General features: G+C 35.9%; 1 protein-coding gene across 3 annotated transcripts; it reads left to right on the forward strand.

The window, feature by feature from the left end:
* Nucleotides 1-668: 668 nt before the first annotated feature.
* On the forward strand, nucleotides 669-23,880 carry SLC38A11 (solute carrier family 38 member 11). 3 transcript variants are annotated; one of them, XM_014880858.2, is made up of 12 exons: nucleotides 669-717; nucleotides 3,221-3,338; nucleotides 3,753-3,827; nucleotides 4,414-4,548; nucleotides 6,220-6,285; nucleotides 7,887-7,993; nucleotides 8,154-8,233; nucleotides 16,319-16,389; nucleotides 17,233-17,394; nucleotides 19,062-19,174; nucleotides 19,722-19,853; nucleotides 21,817-23,880. In XM_014880858.2, exons 1-12 carry the CDS (start codon nucleotides 688-690, stop codon nucleotides 22,060-22,062), a joined length of 1,335 nt encoding a protein of 444 aa, XP_014736344.2. In that variant the 5' UTR covers nucleotides 669-687; the 3' UTR covers nucleotides 22,063-23,880. The 3 variants fall into 3 exon arrangements, with proteins under 3 accessions (XP_014736344.2, XP_088024254.1, XP_088024255.1); XM_088168128.1 differs by lacking the exon at nucleotides 6,220-6,285; XM_088168129.1 differs by lacking the exon at nucleotides 17,233-17,394 and having other exon boundaries at nucleotides 670-717.
* The last annotated feature ends 61 nt before the right edge of the window (nucleotides 23,881-23,941 follow it).

Below are 23,941 nucleotides of genomic sequence, written 5' to 3' on the forward strand. Positions count from 1 at the left end.
AATTTTTTATCAATGCCTACAACTTCCTACGGGTTTTGGTTTAAGATACATGTTTCTTTGTGCGGCTTGTTCCACATTTCCAAAGCATATTTCTGCTAGACGCTGCTTGGTCTCAGCTCAGCACTGTCATTTTGCATCTTTTATTTCGCTCGGCCTTTTCCTATACTTTCACTAGAACCTCAGTATGTTCTATATCTAATTCATCACTCTTTACAGGAGATTACCATCCCTGAGAATAGTGAGACCTTGCCAACAACAAAGGTATTAAAAAGCAACCACAAATTAGCAGCTAAGACATCGGACCTGGTTTTTGTTACACATCCCACCGAGAAAGCTTTCCTGGTGCCCTCGGGGTAAACAAGGATTGGGCGAACTCAAAGTTTTACAAATTCAAGGCGGAGAAGCGCTTACTTTCTGTCATGTTTCCAGCGCAGGGACCGCCCGGAGGAGGGGCCGCCTCCTCGCATCCCCCGCCCGCCCGTGCCAGCCCTGGGCGCTCCTCCCGCTCCCGACGGCGATCCAGCGGGTCCGTGCAGCCGCGGCCGGGCCGGGCCGGGCGCTCACCGCCTTTCCCACACGGCGGGGGCGCCGCGGGACCGCTCCGAGCCCGCCTGAGGGGAGCGCGTGCCGGACGCCGCGAGCGCCGCGAGGAGCGCGGCGCGCCCGCCCGCCCCGGGCCCGCCGGCCATGGAGCCGCCGCCGGCCGCCGCTCAGCAGGTACCGGGCGGACACTGGGGACAGGCCAGGTGTGGGACTGTGCGCGGCGCGGCGAGCCCGCCGGCACCCGCCGGACTCCGCTGTGCGCTCCGCCGCCCGTGGGGCGGGGATGGGTGAGAGGGGCATCGCGGCCGGTTGCGGCGGCTGCCGCTGGAACGTCCCGCACCGCGGGCGAGCGGGCGACAGCGATGGACTTTCCATCTCTGTTCAGTTGCCCCCGAATTCGTAGGAGGAAGAAAGAGTCATAGGTACCACGAGGGGGAGAAATGCGGTGTCGGGGCCTCACCCGTGTGAGGCAGGGGAACGAAGGGCGTTTGCTCGGCACGGCTGAAATTGGGTGTCGCGTGAGCACCAGAGCGTGGAGCGCCCCGTCTCCAGCCGTGCCCCATCTCCTGCCGTGCCCCGTCTCCAGCCGTGCCCCGTCTCCTGCCGTGCCCCATCTCTTGCCGTGCCCCATCTCCTGCCGTGCCCCGTCTCCTGCCGTGCCCCGTCTCCTGCCGTGCCCCATCTCCTGCCGTGCCCCGTCTCCTGCCGTGCCCCGTCTCCTGCCGTGCCCGCTCTTGTCGCTGCCGTAGCGGGTGGCCTTGGCTGGCCCGTAGCTCGCAGGGGGCCGCAGGGGGCCGCAGGAGGCGACCCTGCGAGGGGCAGACGCCTCCCGTTCACCCCGCCCGCCTTGCACAGCTCTCTGGCCGGGCTGGCGTCCATCCCTATCTGCGGGCCAGGGGCACCCTCGGGAGCGCTGCTCTTCACACAGCAGCCGTTTCACCCGTGCCACAACTTTTTGTTACCTTTTCTTTTTCCCCACTTAAATATGTCCCTTTCAACCGGGGAAAGGGACCAGGGCTTAGCAAAGCGCGTTGTGTTAATTTCTTGTAATAACTGAAGAGAGAGAACTGGACTGTTCTATTCAGAGCAATTTCACCTGTACTGTGCTGTTAGCAAAGAGCATTAAAATTTCAGGAGAGAATGTCAGTGATGCTTCTGTTGCCGAAATCAGTAGTGAAATATAGCACAAATCTAAATAAGAAACAACTGAGGGAGAATGTCACTTACGAAACTCTGTGATATGAGGAGGATAGGAGATAGTGGTTAGTTTGTCTGTGATGACACAAAAGACTTGGAGACACCAAGTGAAAATACTGAATGGTAGATTCAGAGCAAATTAAATTAAAATACCTGTCTCTTCCTAGGGTGCATATTAAAACGTGGCACTCACTGACACATGATATTGTAGATTCTAAAACTTATAGACTGTTTCAATAAAGGGAAAAATCAAGCAGCAGTCCATTAAGAAGTGTGATGCACAAAGAACACAACCACTTTGGGAAGTCCAAAATATACAAGCTGAGGAAAGCTGGGACAGGAAAGTTACTTGCTAACTAGCTATTTCCTATGTTCTTATGCGTTTCCCTAGGCACCTTCCATGGTCATCACTCAGAAATGGGATACCACGCTATACTGGCCTTTGATCTGAGACAGTGTTACCCTTCTTATGTTAGTGTGGCTTAAGGATTAAAGGTTCCACTTAAGTGTGCCCTACTAGAGGCAGGCAGTCTTATGCTTGTCAGTTTGTGTCTATCTACAGATGACTTCGATTTTTCAGTAATTTAATTTTTTTTCCAGGAATATTAGTGACAAGCGTCTGAGTTTCTACTACTTTTTATGTATGTTAAATAGGCTTCTGCATCCATGAAATAATGGTTTTACCTTCAAACTTAGTACACAGAACACAGGCAAGCATTTTATTCATTAAATGCTTGTTCCTCCCTTGAATTTCACAGCTTCAGGTAAAATACAGTCTTTCTAATGGACAATTCTAAAATGTTCCTCTGGCAGCACAGTGGTGATCTAAGGAGAGGGTTACTGCATGTTTATTAAAAAGTTCTTTTATGAAGATACAAACATCCGTTTTTGAAGCTACTGGCTACATATTGTACTTTGAACTTTGGTTGTTTCCCACAGAAACTTTCTGGGACTAGCTGATTTTATAGTGTCATTAACTATTCGTAATTAACTAAACCATTGAATGACACAGAAATATTTAAAATACTGGATAAAACCTTGGATTAGAGTATGTTAAGATGTTGGCATACTTTACTAGTAAGTCTTGAAATTAATTTCATTTCCCTAATTCAGAAACTTTTTTTACTGACTAATTGTATTAGCCAAGCTGTTTTCAAAAATACTTGATTCACATTTCTGCCTTTAAAACATGACTAAGAATGTCTTTGTTTAGCAGCCTACCTCTGAGTTTATATATATTTCTGTCCTTCCACTTACTATTTTCCAGATAATTACAGAAGATTATGGGTCAGACTTATAGAGGAATTAGCTGCTTAATACCCCTTTGATTTCTCACTGAAAAAAAGGGGATTTATTTATCAAAATACCTCTACAAATCTGAGTCTATGACAATTTTTTAAAATCTTTAATAGACTGTGCAAAATCGTTGTTCTCACCTATTTTTCTCATGTATAGTGTTTTCCTTGTCTTCCTGAAATAGGTAGAAACAGATGACCAAATAGCCCTCCTTAGTAAGCCCAAGAATAAAGGAGGAAACAGTGATCTGGCATCAGCTGGCTTTAACATCATTAATTCAATCATAGGATCAGGCATTATAGGTAAGTCTACTTTTCTTCACTGTCTTGTATTGAGCCTTGTATATTCATGTATGACTATCCACTTGGAGAATAACACTGATTCCTTATTTTCTGCTGCTATTTTTAAAGATTTTTCACTGTATTTGTTTGCTTACTTTACAAAAATGCAGACGTGTCAGTTGAGGCCACACCTTAGTGATAAATACCCCAGAGTCTCGTGGCCATAATGATCAGAGAGGTTGGGCAGGTGCTGGCTGAGCTTCATACTTAAGCAACACTTTGTCCACTGAAAATTATCTTTTTGAGGTTTAAGCATGCTGGTTCAATTTGGGAGATGACTAGCATTTTTTAAAATCTGAATTTTTCTTTATTTTAATTCTCACAAATAAATATTTGGAAAGAGTATTGTAGAGTCTCTCCTTTTCTGCTTTGCAGGATTGCCATATTCGATGAAGGAAGCAGGTTTTCCTCTAGGAGTACTGCTTTTGCTTGTGGTTGCCTATATCACAGGTACTCTAAAGGCAATTTCTGTTGTAAAGATAAAATTAGTCATGCAATATTTTAGCTGATCTTAAGTTTAATTATACCTTAAACAAGTATATCTATGACAATAAAAATGACTAATTTTTTGTTACCTCACTAATCCCTTAAGCAGATTAGTAAAAATAGAGACTTACACAGTACAACATATGATGCTGCTTTTTGACTGCGTTTGTTTTCATAAAGCCTTAGTTTCCTGGTCAAGGTAACCTTTGAAAGAATGTTCTTATTTTTGCCCCCATAATCACCTGTTTGAGTCCATGTTTTTATCCTAATTAAGAGACTGAATCTTGAGTGGGTTGTATATGACTGTTTAAAAATAGACCACAGAATGAAAACCTTTGATTGTACTATGATTTTAAGTATTTTTCTCCCAGTATGAGCCTATAGCTCCTGGGTTGAAAGATTTTGTGAGATTTCTCATCCCTGGTCTTCCTAGTGCCACTGCTTTTCTTCTTACAGGCTGGTTTTTTTTTAGAAGAGTGAAAGAAGATGAAAAGTAATCAACCACAAGTTGGCTTATATTGTCTTTAACAGTAGTTTTATATTTTAACAGATTATTCCATTATATTACTGATCAAAGGAGGAAATCTGTCCAGTACGAGAACCTATCAAGAGCTGGTCAAAAAAACCTATGGTCTTGTAGGTTATCTAATCCTTTCAACTCTCCAGTTTTTATATCCATTTATTGGTAAGATCACATAAAATAGAAATGTTTAACTTCTATAAGTAACAAGCTTTTTCACATTACTTCATTGTTTTGCTGATTAAATATTAAGAACTATATAAAGAACATACTGTGTATGCTTCTTTGCTATTTAAAAAATTTAAATTTATGTTGTGAGTTCTGAAAAATGACTGAGGAGTAATTCAATGAGTTGAAGGATCAGAATAATAGAAATTAACTGAAATGTAATAGCAGAGAAATTCGTCATCACACAGATGAAAATTAATGACAAAAGTAGCTAGGAAAATAGCAAAGGAGATTCTGTTCTAGGTTGAGTAGCAGAGCACAAAGCTGATGTGTCTGAAACAAAAGGAAAATATGAATTTAGGAGTGTACAGAATTAGTATTTTTTCAAAGATGCAATGTTACTGTAATTGGGGAAGCCACTGTTTAGGTCTTGCTAGAATATTATGTGCTGTCATTGCTCTGCAGAAGCATTAGTTCAGCCTTGTAACCAACGAGGTACTAGGAAACTGGGCAGTCAAGACTCCTTCGAAGAAGAAATAGTAAATGAACAAAAAGGTATAATCTGGGCAGGAATTTTTTAGACCAGAAGTTTGAAATAAAGTTATAATCTGAATCTGTCTCCTGCTTTTGCAACATAATTAATTCAAATCTGAAATAATCTTGATATTTTCACACATGGGGCTGCATGTGTGAAATCATCTGATGACTTGAGATATTAGGAGTCTGGACTTCATGATCACAGAGTCACAGATCAAAATTCCTATTTTGGGTCTGGATACAGATACCTGAGATTTTTAAGGGTGTCAAGTTACTGTTACTGCAGGCAGCAGTGTTACACTTTTAATTACACTCCTTTATAAATCAACTACTCCATCAATAATACGAAAAAAGAATTGTAAAGGTCTCAGTCCTTACCATGGAGCTATGGTTATGCACTTGTAAGTGTTTGAATTAATTTATATAAGTAGTGTTAATGACTTAAAATTTCACAATACTGAATATTTACGTGTAGTTAAGGTCAGTAAGTAAATATATGCTGTCTAAATGCTGAGGACCACGAGAGTGTATAAATATATTTTGTGCGTGCATATACGCACATGCACAAATTTAGTCATTCTTAGTGTAGCGTTAGAGAAGAATGAAATATGAGTGCTAAGGCCACAGCACTTACATGAGAGGGAGTCCCTATCTGATATCTTAATCTCTTTTTTCCGTGTTTTTCTGGTTTAAAGAGTTAGCTACTTTTTGCATGAGCTAGAAAGTCCTTTGCATTTCGTTGCGGAACTGATTTTTAGACTAGCACAGGAAATTTACTAAATAGAAACAATCATTTGAAAATAAACTGACAAAGAATTGCTATTTGAAACAAACAGTTTTAGAAAGCCTTTTTTATCCTCTTCTGAAGTAAGCTTATGTGGCCACTCAGCACAATGGCCTTGTTTATAAGGCTGCATTATTGCTTAGGTTGTACCTGTTTAAAAAAAATAAACAATGCTGCATTAAATAATTTTTTTTTAAACCTGAAACTTACAAGTTGTTGCTGCTAGCTAGAATTCATATTAGAGGGATAGTGGCATATAATCCTGAAATCTACAAAATGTATGAATTCAGTATTAATCAAATATTTTGGATATGACTTACACTAACAAAACACTTATTTTCTTTAAGCTATGATCAGTTACAATATAATAACAGGAGACACTTTAACTAAAGTTTTTCAGAGAATTCCTGGAGGTAAGATGCATTTAAAAATTTTAAGAATGGGGGATTATGTATTGTATAGAAGCGTAGCATAAGTATTTTGGAATTACCTGTAATTTAGCTTGTAAATTACTCTTAAGTTTAGTTCAAATTAAGTACTTGAAGCATATGTTTATGAGTGGGGTTTTTTGAGTTTGTTTTTTTTTCTTTAATAAGCCTTTCCCAAATAAAAACTATGAATCCTAGTCCTTGGCTATCAGTGGACTCAGTGTCAGTGAAGAGACCAGATGCTTCAGTGAAATACTAAGCAGATAGAAGTGAGTCTTGCACAGTTGTGTATATCCAAGATTATTGAGTTTTGCAAATTTTTTTAAAGATATTTCCTATAATAATAATTTAAATAGTGAAACTATACTTCATCTAGTGAATAATTCTCGATAAGTTGCAAATATTATAATGAATTTAATGCTTCTTAACTCATGCCCCTTGTTTCCCTTCCTGTGCCCTAAGTTTCAAACCAGCATCAGTGGAGCAATTTGTGTATGTGTTTGATATCTACTTTAGCACAAAATCAGCTGAGTTAAAGCATTCTTCACTGGGAAATTAAATTGAGAGAAAAGATGTCTGTAATGAAGTGGAAATGCGTATTTGTATGAACTGTTTCATTTCCACAGGAGAACTGTAATTTTCAGCATGTGAAACCTGAAAGGCGTGGATGCAGTTTTGTCACACTCTGTTGTTCTTTGAATACCCAATCAAATTGATTGTGACAGTGTATATCTAATAATTTATATATAATATGACTTCTGTAATAGAGGCATGGCAAATCTTATTATCTGTCTGGTAGAATACCTGCCTGGAAAAAGGTGGGAAAGCATTATAATCTCCCAAAGAAAAGAGGGAACAGAACACTGAATTTTCCATGTCAATTGCTGGTCACTTTCCAACCATAATTATTTATCAAGTGTGCACTCAGGCCAATGATTTATGGTGGCCTCACTGGAACTTGAAGATGTTTTATTTTAAGTTGTCATTGGCCTGAAAAAACCCACCAGTTATGCAAACAAATCCCACTGATTGCATGGAATATTATAACAGCATTGTTGCCTTCACATGGCAATCTACTTTGCAAGTGGAAGCTGGCTGATGGCAAGAAAGGAGGTGCTCGAAAGAAACCTCAAAATTAACTTATTTTAGGCCATTTCTTACAGAATAATGCTATCCTAAACAGCACAGTAATTGATGTCAACTCAGAGTATCAAAAAATTCTCAAGACTAAATGGTAGAAAGAAGTAGTAAAATTTTTTACTTGCAGTCTCCCAGCATTGACCCCAGACGTGATGAAAGAGGTTAATACCAATCTATATGTAGGAATCCAGACATTGCAATTTTGATTTAATATTTCCCATATGTGATGCATTTGGTTTGAATTTTCAGAATTCTTGTGTTTATGCCCATGCTATCCATGGCTTTCTCAGTGTAGTTAATGCCTAGTTTTCAGTGTTTGTTAGGCTGAGTAAAGGGAATAAAAGCTTGATCACCAACAGTTTATTACTTCTGACCTTTCAAATGTAGCAAATCTTTTCCTCAAGTTAGTCTCTTAAAGAAATAAATTATTTTCTTTTTTGCTTTAGTTGGGCTGGATAACGTGCTTACCGACCGTCACTTCATAATTCTTGTTACCACCATCATCTTTACCTTACCTATATCTTTATATCGAGACATAGCAAAATTGGGAAAGGTAAATCACAACAGCAGTTGATTTTTGGTTTGTTATTCTGTATGCCATTGAAAATAAGTGCCAGTCATAACTTTGTGTAAATAATTAACAAATGATTATGTTGCTCAAGGAACAACCTTTCAGCAGCTTACTGACTGAAGTCGTGCTTTTACCTTTCCAGGTATCTCTTCTTTCTCTGATTCTAACCATTGTCATCCTGATTATTGTGATGGTGAGAACAGTAACCTTCAGTCCCCAAGTGTGAGTATTCTTACACTTGCCACAAAGTGAACAACTGTTCAGATATAACAGTTATTTCACTATTGCATTTGCATGCATAGTTGTGGAACATGCCTGCTTTGGAACACACAAGTAGTTGAAAAAACTCTATCAACAATAATACAAAATGAACAGCTAAATATACTTCATCCTTTTAAATTTTTTCTTCTCTTGGGTATGAGCAAATATAGAGAAAGTCTCAAAACCTCTAGAGATAAATGGGAAATTATGGATAACAATAGCAGGTGGATCCTGAATTGGCATGTGAGATTGTCTGTCATTTGAGATTTTTTAAAAAATTTTTCCATTATTGTCAGACTATATTTACAGTCATTAAAATAGATACTATGTTAGGAATATTTCTTTTTCTGATAAGATAAATATAACAAATTAATAATAAAAATCAAATACAAACCCTGAGAATTTTTTAAAACAACACAATAATAAAATCTTTATTTTGTCATTTGAGAAAACAACTATATAGTATGAAAATATGAAAAACGCTTACTCTGAAGATAGTATTTAACATTGGACATTGGAGTGTTCTAGACAATTTAGTACACATAAGTATGTGTTGTGACAATATTTTTTGATTATATTGCAAGAAAGTGTTATGAATCTATTATTTTTCCTTAAAGGCTTAGAAAGGCTGTCTTTTTTCTCATCCTTTAAATGTATAGATATATTAATAAAGATGACAAATTCTATTTCTGAATGCGCTTTTTTATTTATTGGAACAGGCCTATACGGTGGTACTTATGCCCTTATTCCATAAATAGATTCTTCCACCAGGATTGTTTCATCAGTATTAGGCACAATTGTTCATTTGTATTACTGCTGTGATACATGGGTTAATTGCAGGGTATTCAGGTTTAATGGTAGGAAGATGCCTAGAATAGCAGTTTCTTAAGCTGTACCAGATGATGATGTCTATCATCCACAAAATCTGTCTCTCAGAACAGTATGGAACTTCCCTCCCCACCATATTTCTGGAGCAGCATGTTTTTCACACTGTGTATCAAAGGGGTATTTAAAAGGTTAATCTCAAAACTCCCTGTTAAGAAAGGAACAAGCTATATATAATAGTTACTGATAACCTTGTTACTATGGTAACATTTCTTCTGCACAGTTGCGATGCGCTGAAAATATGGAATGCATGGTTTTAGTTTTTCTTACAATACATGCTGTTTGGTTTTGAATGATTCTTGAAGTTTTACTTCTTAATTCTTTAGAGACTTTCATTTCTGCCTTTACACTTCTTGTTTTCAAAAATGCATCTAGCAAGTTGGTTGATAAAGAGTTGGTAATTTTTTTTCTTCACCAACATTCTGTTAATGTCTATTTCTACTACCTTTGCTAATTTTATTTTACAGTTAGACGTAGACATATACTTTAATTGTTAAAACTCTCTTCTGTTTTGTTGTATAGTGTCATGACTTTTTTTTGCAATGAAAATAAAGGATACTGTTATTACTGTTACTGTTATTATGGGTCTCATCATACTACAACTGAAACAAATGAATTAACACATTTACTGTGAATCCTTATTAAAATAAAATACATTAGAAGTCAGAGTTCCCAAAGAGATTTTTTAAAATTATTATTATAAAAGCACAGTCCTTGTATTTGTCATATAGGAAAATAATTTGTACAATCCTGGATAAGGGCTTGATGGGGACAAGAATATTTAATCTTTACAATGCTTATATGGCAGAACTGATTATGTGTCTGCCACTGATGACAGGTGATTGTCAAGAACAAATTAGACAATTCCATGATTTCCCATTCCAATCCTTAACTAAGCCTTTTCTTACGAATTCTTCCTACATGTGTATGAGTCCATTTCATGTTGGTTGCCTCTTGGCCTAACCACAGTGGATGTGGTCAGGAAACTCTTTATGCTTTTTCAAGTGCTTGAAAAACACATGTAAAAAAGCTGTAATTTTTCCCCCTTTGGGGATCCTTTCTATAGACTAAACATGCACAGTTCCTTTAGGGTTTCTCTTTTTGTCATTTCCTGTGCTTCTAATCATGCTCAATGGCTGACTTAAGTTTTCTGCAAAATAAAGTGGAATCGTGGTGCCCCACCTGCCTGGGATATTCCCTCTGAGGAGGAGAAAACATTGATGTGTCTTAAATGCAAAGTGTTGCAAGGTCCCTTCCAACTGTATCCCTTGGGGATTGTCATGCCTCTATTTATGGAACCTAGTTTGATGTTAGCCTCTTTGGAAAATAGCATGATAGCATGAATGTGCCTTGAGTTTGCAGTCTAGTAGAACTACCAAACACGAGGTATTCTGCAAAACTGTTTGCTGGTGAATTTTCCTTTCATTGATACTCTTCTCATGAAGTTTGGGATTTTGTTTGTTTGTTCTCCCTGCCTTGTTCTTGTGAAGCCTTTTTATCTTCTACATAACTGTAAAATTTGTCTTTACAGAATTGACTGCTGCTTTATTACATGTTTTCTCCATTTACCAACATATTTATGATTCTCTAGCATGATTGTATTGATTGCACATTTCATGCTTTCCATTAAGGACACTTTTTGCTTTTTGTTCCATCATTCAAGTAATTGCTGAATACATTCAAAAGTACTGGACTTAGGTCAGGTTCCACTGGAATCCCATTTGGATATCTTCCTGCTTCATAATTACTTTCTGAGTAATAATCAGTTTTAATTTACCTTTAGATTTTTCAAAGTGAACACTTCTTCTCTCTTTGAGAGGTACAAGATCATTATGTGGAAGTGATAAAACTTTTTTTTTGCTTAAATGCAATCCATGCTCTAGTTGAAAATTAAATCTCTTTTTGGACAACAAAGCAATAAAGGATATTTTCTGCAGTAATCTGAAAGTTTCTGCAATATTTTAGACCATCAGAGAAACAACAAGATTATTACTATTTTTAAACAGGAATTACAAGGTTTTGAGTGTTGCTTCTTTTTTTTTTTTTTTTTTTGTTTGTTTGATTTCCTCTTTATTTGTTTTGGGTTTGGGGCAGGTTGTTCAAGGACAGTTTAGGAATATTAATTTTCATGTTCTCATGAGAAAAACAAAATGTATTTAAGATGTGGGATTACTTGGTTTAATTTCCTTTTATGACAAATATAAAACTGAGGTACTTCTTTTTCCTGTTTTGATTTTGATAACTATCATCCAAATGATTATTGTTAACTGAATGACATAATAAACCTGCAGATAGAATCCAGTGTTCTGGATTATTAAGAGTTCATTCTCTGTATTTTATGTTGGATAAAAATATATTTTGACCTCATCTTTATTCCCATCTTCTTATGGCTGGATATTTACTTATTGTGATCAGAAAAAATAGGCAAGAATTCTTTCTGACTGCAAAGTGCAGCATGTTAATACTGCATGGAATAGCTTCATGCTTCAAACCTGAAATTAGCACCTTGCTGTAAAAAGAAATATTTTATGTAGCTTGTAAAGAGGAGCCATTTTAATTTAATTTGATGTTCTTTAGCAAGAATGTTGTGATGTCAGTGTCTCCATAATACATAAATGTCTATGAAAAACTTCAGGAGTATCTGCTACACATAAAGAGGACGTGAGAATTACTCAACTGGCAGCTGAGCACAGAAATAAAACACCAAGGGCTCAGGAAAAAAACTTGAAAGTAAAAAATTGATTCTTTCCTACATATAAAAATACAGTAGTAATGAAAGGTAAACTTAATGTGTGATGAAATTAAAAAAACCCAAGTAAGCTACTTTGTATTTACAGAACTGTTAAGTAATTCATTAAGGAGGAAAGAAGAGTAGAAGTAGCTGTGTCTAAGTTGGGCTGACATAATGGCTTTGCCTTATCTGTGTTCTTTCACAAGATGACTTTGATTAATATCAAATCCAAGGCTAATGTGAGCTGTGCTCATTTTCTTTCCATTATATTGATTAAAGTTATATTCAACATCTATGAACTTTTTAGTATCTTTAAACTTTTAAAGTTCAAAAATACCTAGAAAGGCATTTTACCTTAGAATAGAATTAAATTGAAATGTTACAAGTAATTTCCTAATGTTTAAATCCTTGAATTAAACCTGAATGAATTTGTGAGATGATTCTGGCTTATATTGTTAACTGCTGGTTTGCACCTAAACTTGGCAGTTTGACAATGATCTTCAATCCAAAACACTGGAAGTCCTTTACTTATTCCAACTTGTAGCTCCTCTCTAGAAATCACCTTTCTTTTTTCAAGCCAGTGTTTCATAGCCACAAGCTGGTTGAGATCAGGGATATTTATTTCTCTTCATTAAAAATACTTTGCTTGTCATGCACTCTTCTGCTGCAGCATTTCTATATAAATGACAAAAAATATTTTTGTATAGCATTGATCTTAAGATGAGCACTATTATGCTGCAAGTGTTTTAGAAGAAGTGAAAGATAGGTCATCTTAGACTGCCAAACAAATTTGCCCAACTCTTACTCATGATCTGGGTGCTTACCCTGTTAGGATGTCTTATCCTCTGCCTGGTTCATTTTTTCTCAGTTTCCCTGTTCTTATATAGATAAACATGAATATTTTAAAAAGAATTCAGAATTTGTTAATATGTTTATTATGGTTTGTTTTTACTTACATATACTGAAGACTGATTAAAGTTTTATTTTCTTACCCTCTAGGTCTTCTCCATTTCTAGGCCTCACTACCTTCAGTCTCTGTCTTGCTTTTGTCTTAGTTTTAGCTTAGACTTCTTTCCTGTATGGGAACTCCCTTAGACTGTCTTTTTACTCAATCTTTTACTATTTTTGTTCCAAGAACTACAGGTAAATTATATCCCAGGTTTTACTTTGTGTTTCCGCTTCTACTATATGTGGTAGATATATCATATACAGATCAATATGTCCATACAGCTGTCAGCAAGTGCATTTAGTTCAAAAATTTATTTCTTCTATTATCTTTCATTGTTTTATCCAACTAATAATTCTTCAGCATGAACAAACCTCCTGTTCATGCAGACATAGCCTGTGCTTTTATACACTGAGAAGCAGAGAGCTAGCTGGTTTTGTCATTCATGGATTTTCACAGCTAATGCTATTCTTGCATAAGCAGCAGTTAAAATCTTCCCCTAATAACTCCTAAGAAGAATGTAGGTCAGAATAAAGGTCCCCTCAAAAAAAAAAATCATTTTGACCAGTGGCAGCAGGATTGAAAAACCACAAGTTATCCTGTATTCTTGTGATATTCTTTCAGTGTGTGTATGCATCTGCCTACAGAGATGCATATATTTATATGAATGTGTGTATATTTACTTTGACAGATGATGTTTCCATTAGCTGCCCTTTGACCTGTGAGTGATTTTATGTGATTGTTCACTATATGGCTCTTCCATAGCTAACACCTACTGTTTTCTGACACAATTTTCTCTTTCTGAGAAGTCTTTCTATGAAGTCTTGTTTTATATAGACACTTCCATGTCATCTGCACCCTTTCCCAGGAACTTTTCATAAGTCTTTGTGTTCTGCAGACTGATCTTGGGGGGTAATTTCTTATTGATGTGATCACAGCTCTAGAACTGTTGACTCTCAGTTCCAAACACTCAGAAATGAAATTTCTGGCTGTGTGCTTTCACTGCATGAGATCCCTCTATTTCCATGGTATGAAAAAGATTTTCAAAGCGCATGCAACATTATATGAGTTACTGAAGAACATAGCACATCTGTACCAGCATACATTGCAGAACATTGCAAGCTGCTGGTAATATTCAAATCAGGGATCTGAAATTCTTCTTCTATTCTGCAACTAGAATGGAAGGAATTTATCTTCTTAGGCTGCTAAATAAGCAGGATTTTGTTCTTTTGGATTTTTTCCCCCAAATAATACTCCTAATCTGATTTGTCATTCATTGGTAAAGCAAAGCAATCTCTTGGTCTGTTGCATATTGCTAGTGCATAAACTAACACTGTGCAAGGGAAAAAACAGCTCCTGTGATTTGTTTTTTTTTAATTAATTGGCCACTTTATTAAAAATGTTTCAAGTGAAATTCATGTGCTTTCTGAATTTCTTTTTTAAATATGTATTTGTAGGAGCTCATAGCTATAACATTGCACAGAATATACTGTTTTCACAGAAATTAAGTGTGTTTCAGGCAAAAGCATTCTTTATTTCTGTGCATTTAAAAATATTTTTGTTTATAAGCTATTCGATAATCTAACTTATTTATTACTAGGAAAGAGTCAAAACTGATAAATTCTGCTGTCAAAGGAAAATATAAAATAAATTTTCATTTTGTATGTTTATTATCTAAGCTGACCTCTAGTGGTTGCAGAATGGAACAAATGTAGTGTTAGCTTCCTTTATATTCTTTTTATTTTGAAATATGTAGTGTTAGCTTCTTTTATATTCTTTTTATTTTTAAATATTATTGCAGATTTTCCAATCAGATATTAATGTTTTCCTGTAAGATATTACATTCAAAATTATTGATATTAATTTTCCAGACAAATCGCTAGGTGTGGTGATTTGAAATCAGTTGCACTATAATATTAAAGGAGGTTATATATAGAGCAACAGCAGCTACAGAGCGTCAGAACTCCTATTTTTCAAGACAAATACCAGATAGCTCTATTTCATTCATAGTACTTTACATCTACTTGCTGAGTCTGAGGATATTTTAGGAGAGCTATATTCATCTGCTTAAGGCTCCAAGCAGTATGTTACAGCAGTTCAAGACAGTATACTGTACCTGAGGACAAAAAAGGGGAACTTGATTTTGTGTTCAGGTTCTGCTAACTTCAAAGTTAAGCTTCACAACCACAGCTTAAGAGCTGAGAAGCTGCTCTAAGTCTGAACCAAATGTGCATTGGGTACTTAAAACCTGGGTTTCTTAATATGAAAATGAAGGATTGACTATTTGAACTCAAGAAATAGTAAGATATTAATTCTGAAAGAGGAAAATGCAAATTTTTTTTCTACTTTTAAAATTATTATTACTTTTATTTTAATCTGTTTATTTTTAGGGGATGGAGGTGCAATTTAAACATTTGAAAGCAAAGAAACCTAGCATAGCATATGCCACTGCAGCTGTCAAAACAGTGAGAGGGAGAGATCACCAAAGAGAGGGAGAGATGAAGCTGCCATTGCTCCCTTCACAGAACTGGCCTGAGTGCCATACTGCTTCCTAGGGCAGTAGGAAAAGAGCCTCTTAAGGCCTCAGGTGACAGCAGCTTTCCCTTTAAATAAAAACAGAGCAATCAAGGTTAGCAGTAGCCAACTTTTTAAGAGCAAGCTTCGCTGGATTATTTTTCATTGTGTGTGCTTTAATATTACAAATTCAATATTTAACTAACTTGTGAATTTCATTTGATGTTTTTAGCAAATTGTATTTCTGGAAAAGGTTGTTTTGTGTCCTTCCCTGTTTTTTTCATTTTGGCTCTTTATTCCAAGATGAAGTTCATGCAGTAAATGGTTTTTAACAAAGTTTGCTGATGGTCCTCTTCTGAGCATTGCAATTACTTACAGGTACAAATCTGTGAGCATATCTTAGAGGAGGATGTGTAGGGAATATTACATTCTTGCCTGACTGTAAAAGTCTCCATGTACTCTCTTGCAATTTCTTACATGTTTTGGGAAGCAGCAGAATCTCTTTACTATGAGGAACAGTGAGAAGAAATGTAAAAAAAGGCAAAGTCCTTCACTTGATTTGTAGCCTAATAAAATGATATCTCTCGACTGCATGGATTACATGTTTAAATTCAAAGGTAGAAATTGCCTCTAAATAGGCAGAGGACATTTTCAGTTGAGATAACCTTAGTCAGAATCAGTAACAGCTTTTACCTTCTGTGTTGCTGTTTCTTGGTATATGCTGACTTGAAGAATTTATTTACAAAGCTGACATTTTTGACTGTAAACACTGGTTACACAAATACTTGAATCAAAACAAGGGAAATGAGAAAGATATCTCTCAGGTTTCAGCTTGTTGATAAACAGTGGGGCTATTTCAGAGAATTCTGGAGATCTGTCTAGCAGCAGTTCTGTATTACAGCATGTTACTTGAGTAATTTTTAATAACTGGTAATTGAAAAGAGGGTAATTATTTAAATGTCTGTTTTAGACCCAAATCAGAAAATGCATGGATTTTTGCAAAATCAAATGCAGTACAAGCCATTGGAGTGATGTCATTTGGTAAGTGTTTTTTGCTGTTTTTGCTGGGTTTTTTTCCTAATATCAAGATCAATTGTAAGAAATTACTTAATTTTTGTAAGAAAATATTTAATATTTTGAACCAAGATTTTTTTATATATATTTCTGTTAAACTGGTGTACGAAAAAAAAAATTGACTGAATGATCCATATCAATGTCATTGTTACTGTGTAAAACATTAATGTCATCCATTGTCCATTTGGCCATAGAGGCTTGCCACTTAGCAAAGACAGTGTGCACATGAGTCCAGCTCACCTGTGCAGGTCATCCTAAAGCCCCTGCATCACTGAGTTCATCTAACTGATAAACTGAGGGGACTGGGATCATTCTGCATTCCCTTGGGTAACCTCCAACAGAAAAGTCCTCATTCTGAAATCTGTTCCTGCCTGCAGGATCTGGCATATTATTTCTTGTTAATGTTGTGATAATCTGAGGCCTCCCAATGATTGCTGCTGCCTGAAATGGATGCCATATGAAGTTTGGAAGTAGCAAATGGCTCTGTAGATTTAAAAAAACCCAAAACTTCTCAAATCTGCTGCTGGATTCTTAAGTAAAAGAGGAGCACAAAGAGGAAATAGCTGTGGAATGGAGATGTGAAGGGTGGGAAATGGCATAGCATTTAAGGATAATGTAATCAGAATAATCTCAGGGTGGATATAAACCTTCATCAAATCAACTAAGCAAGCAAAGGTTCAAACCATTTATCTTTGCCACTCATTGCAAGATTAATGTTTGTATTTAATAATGAGTGAATTCAAACCGTGCTGTGTCTCTATGTGTTTATGCATGAACTCATACGTTTGCTTAAACTGTCATGTGTTCCAGCATTCATCTGCCATCATAACAGTTTTCTAATATATGAGTCTCTGGAAGAACCCACATTGAAGAATTGGTCTCGAGTCACACATACGTCTGTGGCCCTTGCTTTTGTCATCAGTGTAGTGTTCGCTGCCTGTGGATATATGACTTTTACAGGATACACAGAAGGTAAACTGCTGGATCCCTCAGTTTTGGTGCTTGCTATAATCCTTACATTTATGCCTTTCTGCCTGATTTTTTTTAAGATGTAGACATCTTAGTGACTGTAAAAAGGCAAAAATTAAACTATATTTGGGCAGAAATGGGACATTCCTCATAGTTACCCAACAACCAAAATGGGGTCCAAAAATGTCAGCTACATGCTAATAGCTGGCAGATTCTTAAGCATAAGCCTCACCAGTGGAAGTCCCCTTTGAATACTTCCATCATTCAAACTCTGAGGACTGTACAGCTATGATTTATCCCAATGGTCCAGCAGCAGAGAGCAGTAAGAAAAAAAATTCCTATGAGGTATGTGGTATATATCTGTGTATATTTTCTTACATTTTTTCCTCTGTGTATTAATGCAGCATTCTAGAGTTAGAGATCTTTCCTATCTTTGCAACAGCTGTTCTGGTGTTACTAATTCTACTGTCCCCTCTGTGAGGGTCTATGAATACACATAAATATATAAAATCAATGTTGCATCACGCTATTTAACATAATTCTGTTGAAGTGAAAAGGTATGTTCATAAGAGCAAGGTATAAATTGGTTTCAGTGCATTACTTTCCTCAAGGGAAATACACATTTTCATAAGCAAGCATATTTTCTGTTATTTAATAGTAACATTCTGGATTGTAGGAGGAGGCTTCCAAGCTTTTTCCTTTTCTGATGAGCAGCAGCATTTAGTTGAGAACAGAGAAAATGTAGGACGGGGACTCCTGGTTTATCTGTTCTTTTTTCCTGCCTCCAGTGCTTACTCCAGCAGAGTAAGTCACTGTCCTAGATGTACTGTAGGTTTGGCTGAGAACTTTCAGGTACAGGAAGCTCTGTCTGCAGCTCCTCCTCTGCTTATGACTCTTGTGTTAGGAGGTTCCATCTCACCTTCTATCTCCCATGTCAAAACCTTTTGGCTGTTTAAAGTAAACCCTATTGATTCTTCAGTGTGATCCTTAAAGTAGTAAATCGTGAGACAGCATCATAATCATATAAAAGAGAACTGATAGATCATCTGGTCACTGTCTTGCACTGTCTCTTGTGCTTCACAGATCATTATTACAGATTCTTTGTGGTAAACACCAAGCAAGACGATTTGAATTTTCTAGTGATGCTTTTGTTTTTAGATATAAGATTTTCTAGGTAATAATCCATATGTTTATAATGGGCTTTTGGGGTCAGAATACTTGAAATTCTTCTCTACAGCTTATTAGCTGTGATTAGATACTATCAGGGAAATGCAGTTCTCCACAAGTAACTCTCACCTTTTTTTATGTAATTGTTCTAGGAGTTTTTAGGGAAAATTTGTCTTTTACACATAAGCTTTCTTTCTGAATCTGTCACATATTTATTTAATCAAACACTGGCATCTTATTAAAAAAAATCTGTGTTATGGGAAAGATAACAGATGACAAACTCTGATATTTTAAAATATTTTTTGAAGATAAATGCTACTTGAGGTAAAAACACTGCTACCAGCAGTATAAGCTGAAAGTTGTTCCCAGACATAACTTGTGACTGTAACTAGTTTCTAGTTATATGTCAGAAGAGGAGATCAGAAAATCTCCAGTAACTCCAAGTTGCAAATATAGGTAAATAATGTGAAGTTAAAGCTAATTGGTGTTTTGCTGTACCTCAGGAGATATATTTGAAAACTACTGTAGAGATGACAACCTTGCTACATTTGGAAGGTTTTGTTATGGAGTTACTGTAATTCTGACCTTCCCCCTTGAATGTTTTGTGACTAGAGAGGTAAGAATTTATTACATTTTACCTTTAACACTCTTGTTATAAATTAATAATATTGTCACATTATTATACATATTGTAGCTACATACATATTGAAGTCTATGATTAATCTGTGATAAATAGTAGCATATTTTATCCTGCTATGTGCAATGAGTATGGGGGACATTCAATTTCATTCTTAATAGTTTGGCTTTTTAGAAGTATCTCCATATAGGAAATCTATTAATTCAATAAATAAGTGGATTTATTCTGTAGTGAAAATGAAAAAATGAGGGAAATGAAAAAATGTAGGGAAAATGAGAAAAGAGTAAATCCTAAAATCCTGCCGGTATAACTAAGTCAGTTTGGCAAGTGTTCTGCAACTTTAGCAATGATTATTATGAGTTATTTTTGGAAGCAGATGAAGATGTTTTCTTAAAGCAAGGCAAGTAAAATTCAGCCAGTGTATTCTCATCCATTCCTTTAGTTTCCTAAGGTTAGAAGGTCTAGAGTAAGCTGTTTGATAACATAAGGAGAAAAATCAAGGTTTAAAATTGTGATTCTATTTCAGGTGATTGCCAATGTGTTTTTCCATGGGAGCCTCTCAACAGTTTTCCATGTTGTTGTGACAGTAGTTATCATTGCTGTGGCGACTGGTGTATCATTAGTGTATGATTGCCTTGGAATAGTTTTAGAGCTGAATGTAAGTGAACCTGTGTACTCTTTTATTTAATACATCATTTATTAATCAGAACTTTGTAAAATATATAGCTCTACTGAAAATCTTACGTAATTTGACATAGTCAACAGTAGTGCTACAAGAAGGAATTACTGCTTCAAAAACAGATAATTAAAGGTGAAAGGAACTTCAAGCAGTAAAAGTCGTATGGTTGGGGAGGGTTTTAGAAGTTTTGTAGATAAGGCAAGTGGCTATGACTTACAAAATGTGTTTAAGTCACAGCAGAAATCACTAAAATACTCACCCAGACTGTATAGTGGTACTGAACTTGGCATTTCTTTCTCTAGTCCCTGCTTCTGATGAAGTTGACAAATTACTAAACACTGGGGCAGATTTTAGTGACTGCTTTGATACAAAGGAGCTAAAACCAAAAAGGGAGGTAGAAAGAGAGAGCCAGTAGTAGCTAGACCACAGAGATGGAAATACACGATTATATCTATATACATATGTATATATATTATATATATTTCATTGGAAAGATACAATTCCCTCAAAAGCAAGCATTCCATCAATGCAGTGGTTTTTTCCCCTAAACAATTAGTCAGTAGGCAAACTGATATCTTTATTCAGTTACAAATAGAAGTTGATAACCAGGCATTTGCATGGGTACCTCTTAGCTTGTGGTTTTTTGTTTTTTTTCTTCTTGAAGAGAGAATTTGACAATACATCTGTAGGTCTTTATGGGATGTAATAATGATGCTCAGGAAGATTGTTCAGTCTAGATATCCAGCAGTAGGAAAAAATGAATAGACAGAGTATTTACATATGAAAGAAAGGTGATGTGTCTTTTCAGCTGTGTTTCTGTCCAGCAGAAGAGCTGTCTTTTGGGTCTTCACCACAGATGGCATTTGATACTATTTCTCTGACCCTGCTTACTCTTTCCCTGCTTTCTGGTTTTAGAACAAAACACAAGCCATTGTGTTTGCCTGGTGATAATTCCCCAGGGAAGCTATTGGGTCATGTGGGAGTCAAAGGGCCACAGAGTTTGCTTTGCTATTCTTTTACTGGGATGCTGTTTTGTTTTACTTCACAGACCTAAGTCTTAATCTTCATGGAGAAGATACTTAGTGGTTATGCCTATTTCTCAGTCTATACTGATCGCTCTTAAGAGGTTCAACCATACAAATATTGGAACTTTTGTAAAAAATGGTGATGTAAAGTTATTACTTAGGCTGGATTACTATCTTGCCATAATTAAATTGAAACATAGTGTTTGTTAAATATGTAACAAAATAAACATTCAAAATTTCTACATAAAATTGCTCCCTTTTGGTATGTAACTCATATGCTAATCTGCAGTGGCTTTACTATAAAAAGAATCTTTAACAGTGCTTTTTGTTTGTCCCTTTCTAAAAGAGCATTTAAAAAGGACATGAATTTTTAGTGAGAGGAAAGGTTCTACTCTGTCAAAAGGAGCATTGCTTTCATAGGGAAGTCAACCTAAATTGGGTTATAAATGTCAAAACTGATCAGAATTCTTTGAAGTGCTACATGATGCTTCCACTTTTCAAAAAGATTTATTCCTTTTAAAGGCAGTGTTTTAGTTAAACTCCTCCATGGAATTATCTTAAATATTTTAAATCAGTTCAAGTATTGAAGAACTATGTTTGGACTCTATCTCTTGAGCTGAGAAACTTTGGGTAATAAGATTAAATGCTTCTTGCAATGTTAAAATATTATTCTGTATCAGCAAAGCAAAACAATTTATTTAAATCTTCATTATTTGAAATAGTTTAACAGATGTTTTTGCATATTATTTGGGATTTTGAAAAGGTTTTTCGTATGGCAACACAGGAGAAGGCCTTTATCCTCTGTTTTTACTGTTGCATCAGTCTAATAACAACTGTTTAAAAATGTAGGTTTTTGTTCGTCACATCTAAATAAACATGCTTATGAGGTTTTTTCTATTGCTCTTTCTCACACACAGGGAGTTCTGAGTGCTACCCCACTTGTTTTTATCATCCCATCTGCGTGTTACCTAAGGCTGTCCAAGGAGCGGTGGAGCCATTCAGATAACCTCCTTTCCTGCCTGATTCTTGCTCTTGGTGTGCTGGTGATGGCAGTTGGCTTTGTCATGACTGTCTTGCATCCGCAGGAATGTAGCCATGGAAGAGAAATGTTCTACTGCTCCCCTAATAATGTTTCTTTACTCAACAGCACACTTCCACCATAGGGAGCACACCAACCTCCAGACTAGATCAGGCACATCTCATAGTGAGCCATATATCACAGTTTAAAGGAGAGCAGGACAAAGATTTTTCTTGTTTTGAGATGCACTAAAGATTTTAAACTGTATAGCTGCATTTATACACTTGATTTTATGCTGCCATCCTTTTTCAGGTAAGACTTCAGTTTCAGCTGTTGAAACACAACATCTCAGAGGTGCCTTTCAGTAGACATTACTTGAATAACTTGCAAGCCTACCAAACAGGTTGCATTTTTTAACTTAATCTGCAGTGCTTTTTAAAAGCTATTAATTAAATGTTTTGGAATATAAACCTTTCCCATGTTTCATTGATTTAACTTAGTTTTTATTAATTTTTAAATCTTTCATGTATATTTATTAGCATACTATAGTATGGGAGTTTATTGAAGTCTTGACAGAAAGTATGTCTGGATATCTCTGTATTACAATTCTGCTATTAAATCTAAAGATCCTTATTAATTCTGTCTTTGATTTTGCAGTAACTGTTCTTTAGAGCTGAAAGCTTCCCTTTTACTGGATCTTGAGTCAAAGAAAATTTTCTATTCTGACTGAACTGTAACTGATACAATTTAATTGTAACTGTTGCAATATGTGGTCTTGTAATTGAAATATATTGCACGAATAAATCCACAAGAGTGGATTTAAAAAGATTCAACTAGGCATTCTTTGTAAAAATTTCAAGATTGACGAAGAAGGAAATTATATTGCAGCTCAACTCTTACATTTATAATATTATTCATTATTTCTGAAATTGAATTGAAACTAACATTCTAAACCTGATTATCATTCTAGTCCTCTGTTTCTTTTCAGTATATGACTGATGATTTTGTCATGGTTTGTCAAATTTTGGTGATTTGTGATGTTTTCCAAAGTTCATTTAACATCAAGGATTCATGTATCTATGTGTATAAATATACATATACACATAAGTATATATAAAAATAGATTCACGTGCCTATAGAATAGGACTAATTTGAGGTTGAGTAATATGAGTATCCTCAGTCATATCAATACTATAATTTTGAAAATGTTTTGTTACCAAATCAAAACATGTACTTGAGTTAATTTTTGCATTATTGTGATCCTTGTGGTTCCTCATGCCAACTAGATGCATAATGATACTTCATTTTTATGCTGCTTAATGGGCATGGGTTTTATCTTCTTCTTCAATGACAAAACTATGTCATTCAAGAGTTCCAGCTTAACAGATCTGTAAGTGTCACTAGATGGTGCTAATACTTGCAAGAATAACTTTTTAAAAGCAGTGCTTCCAAAATAAATGCTTTAAATATTACTGGGTTTTTTTTGTTGTTGTTTTTTTGGTTATGTTTTGTGTTTTTTGAAGTTGTAAAACAATTAGAAGTGTGAGAATTACTCTTCTTTCATTTCTCTACATAGTGTCAGCTTTGAGGGTGATAATTTATTTGTTCTCCAAGTACCTGATAATGTTTACAGAAAATATTTCTCATCAGTTTAGATTTAGTACGAGCTGATTTTTTCTTAGCTGTGGGTGAATTGTTACTGAATAGATTCACTTTCTTCTATGCTAAATGGAATTAAACCCAAGTAATATTTCCTTGTGACAGCTAATGAGATCTTTTTGATCAATCATAATTCTTCCATGAGCTTTGTTGTTCTTTTTTTTCTGATTTGTGTTTTTATTTTTAAAGTAGGTTACCTTGTTTCAGGTAGTAAACTGTCTTTGCTATAGAGTGTCAATGGAATAATTTCCATCTCATTGTACTAAGTCTGTGTTGTTATTAAATCATGTTTGCTTGTCCTTCATGAAGCATGAGTCTTTCTATGCTTTTCTACTTTATAAATTAAAATGTAAAGAATTTTTTTT

The sequence above is a fragment of the Sturnus vulgaris genome, chromosome 7 (genome assembly GCF_052056855.1).
Source record: "Sturnus vulgaris isolate bStuVul1 chromosome 7, bStuVul1.hap1, whole genome shotgun sequence".
Lineage (NCBI taxonomy): Eukaryota > Metazoa > Chordata > Aves > Passeriformes > Sturnidae > Sturnus > Sturnus vulgaris.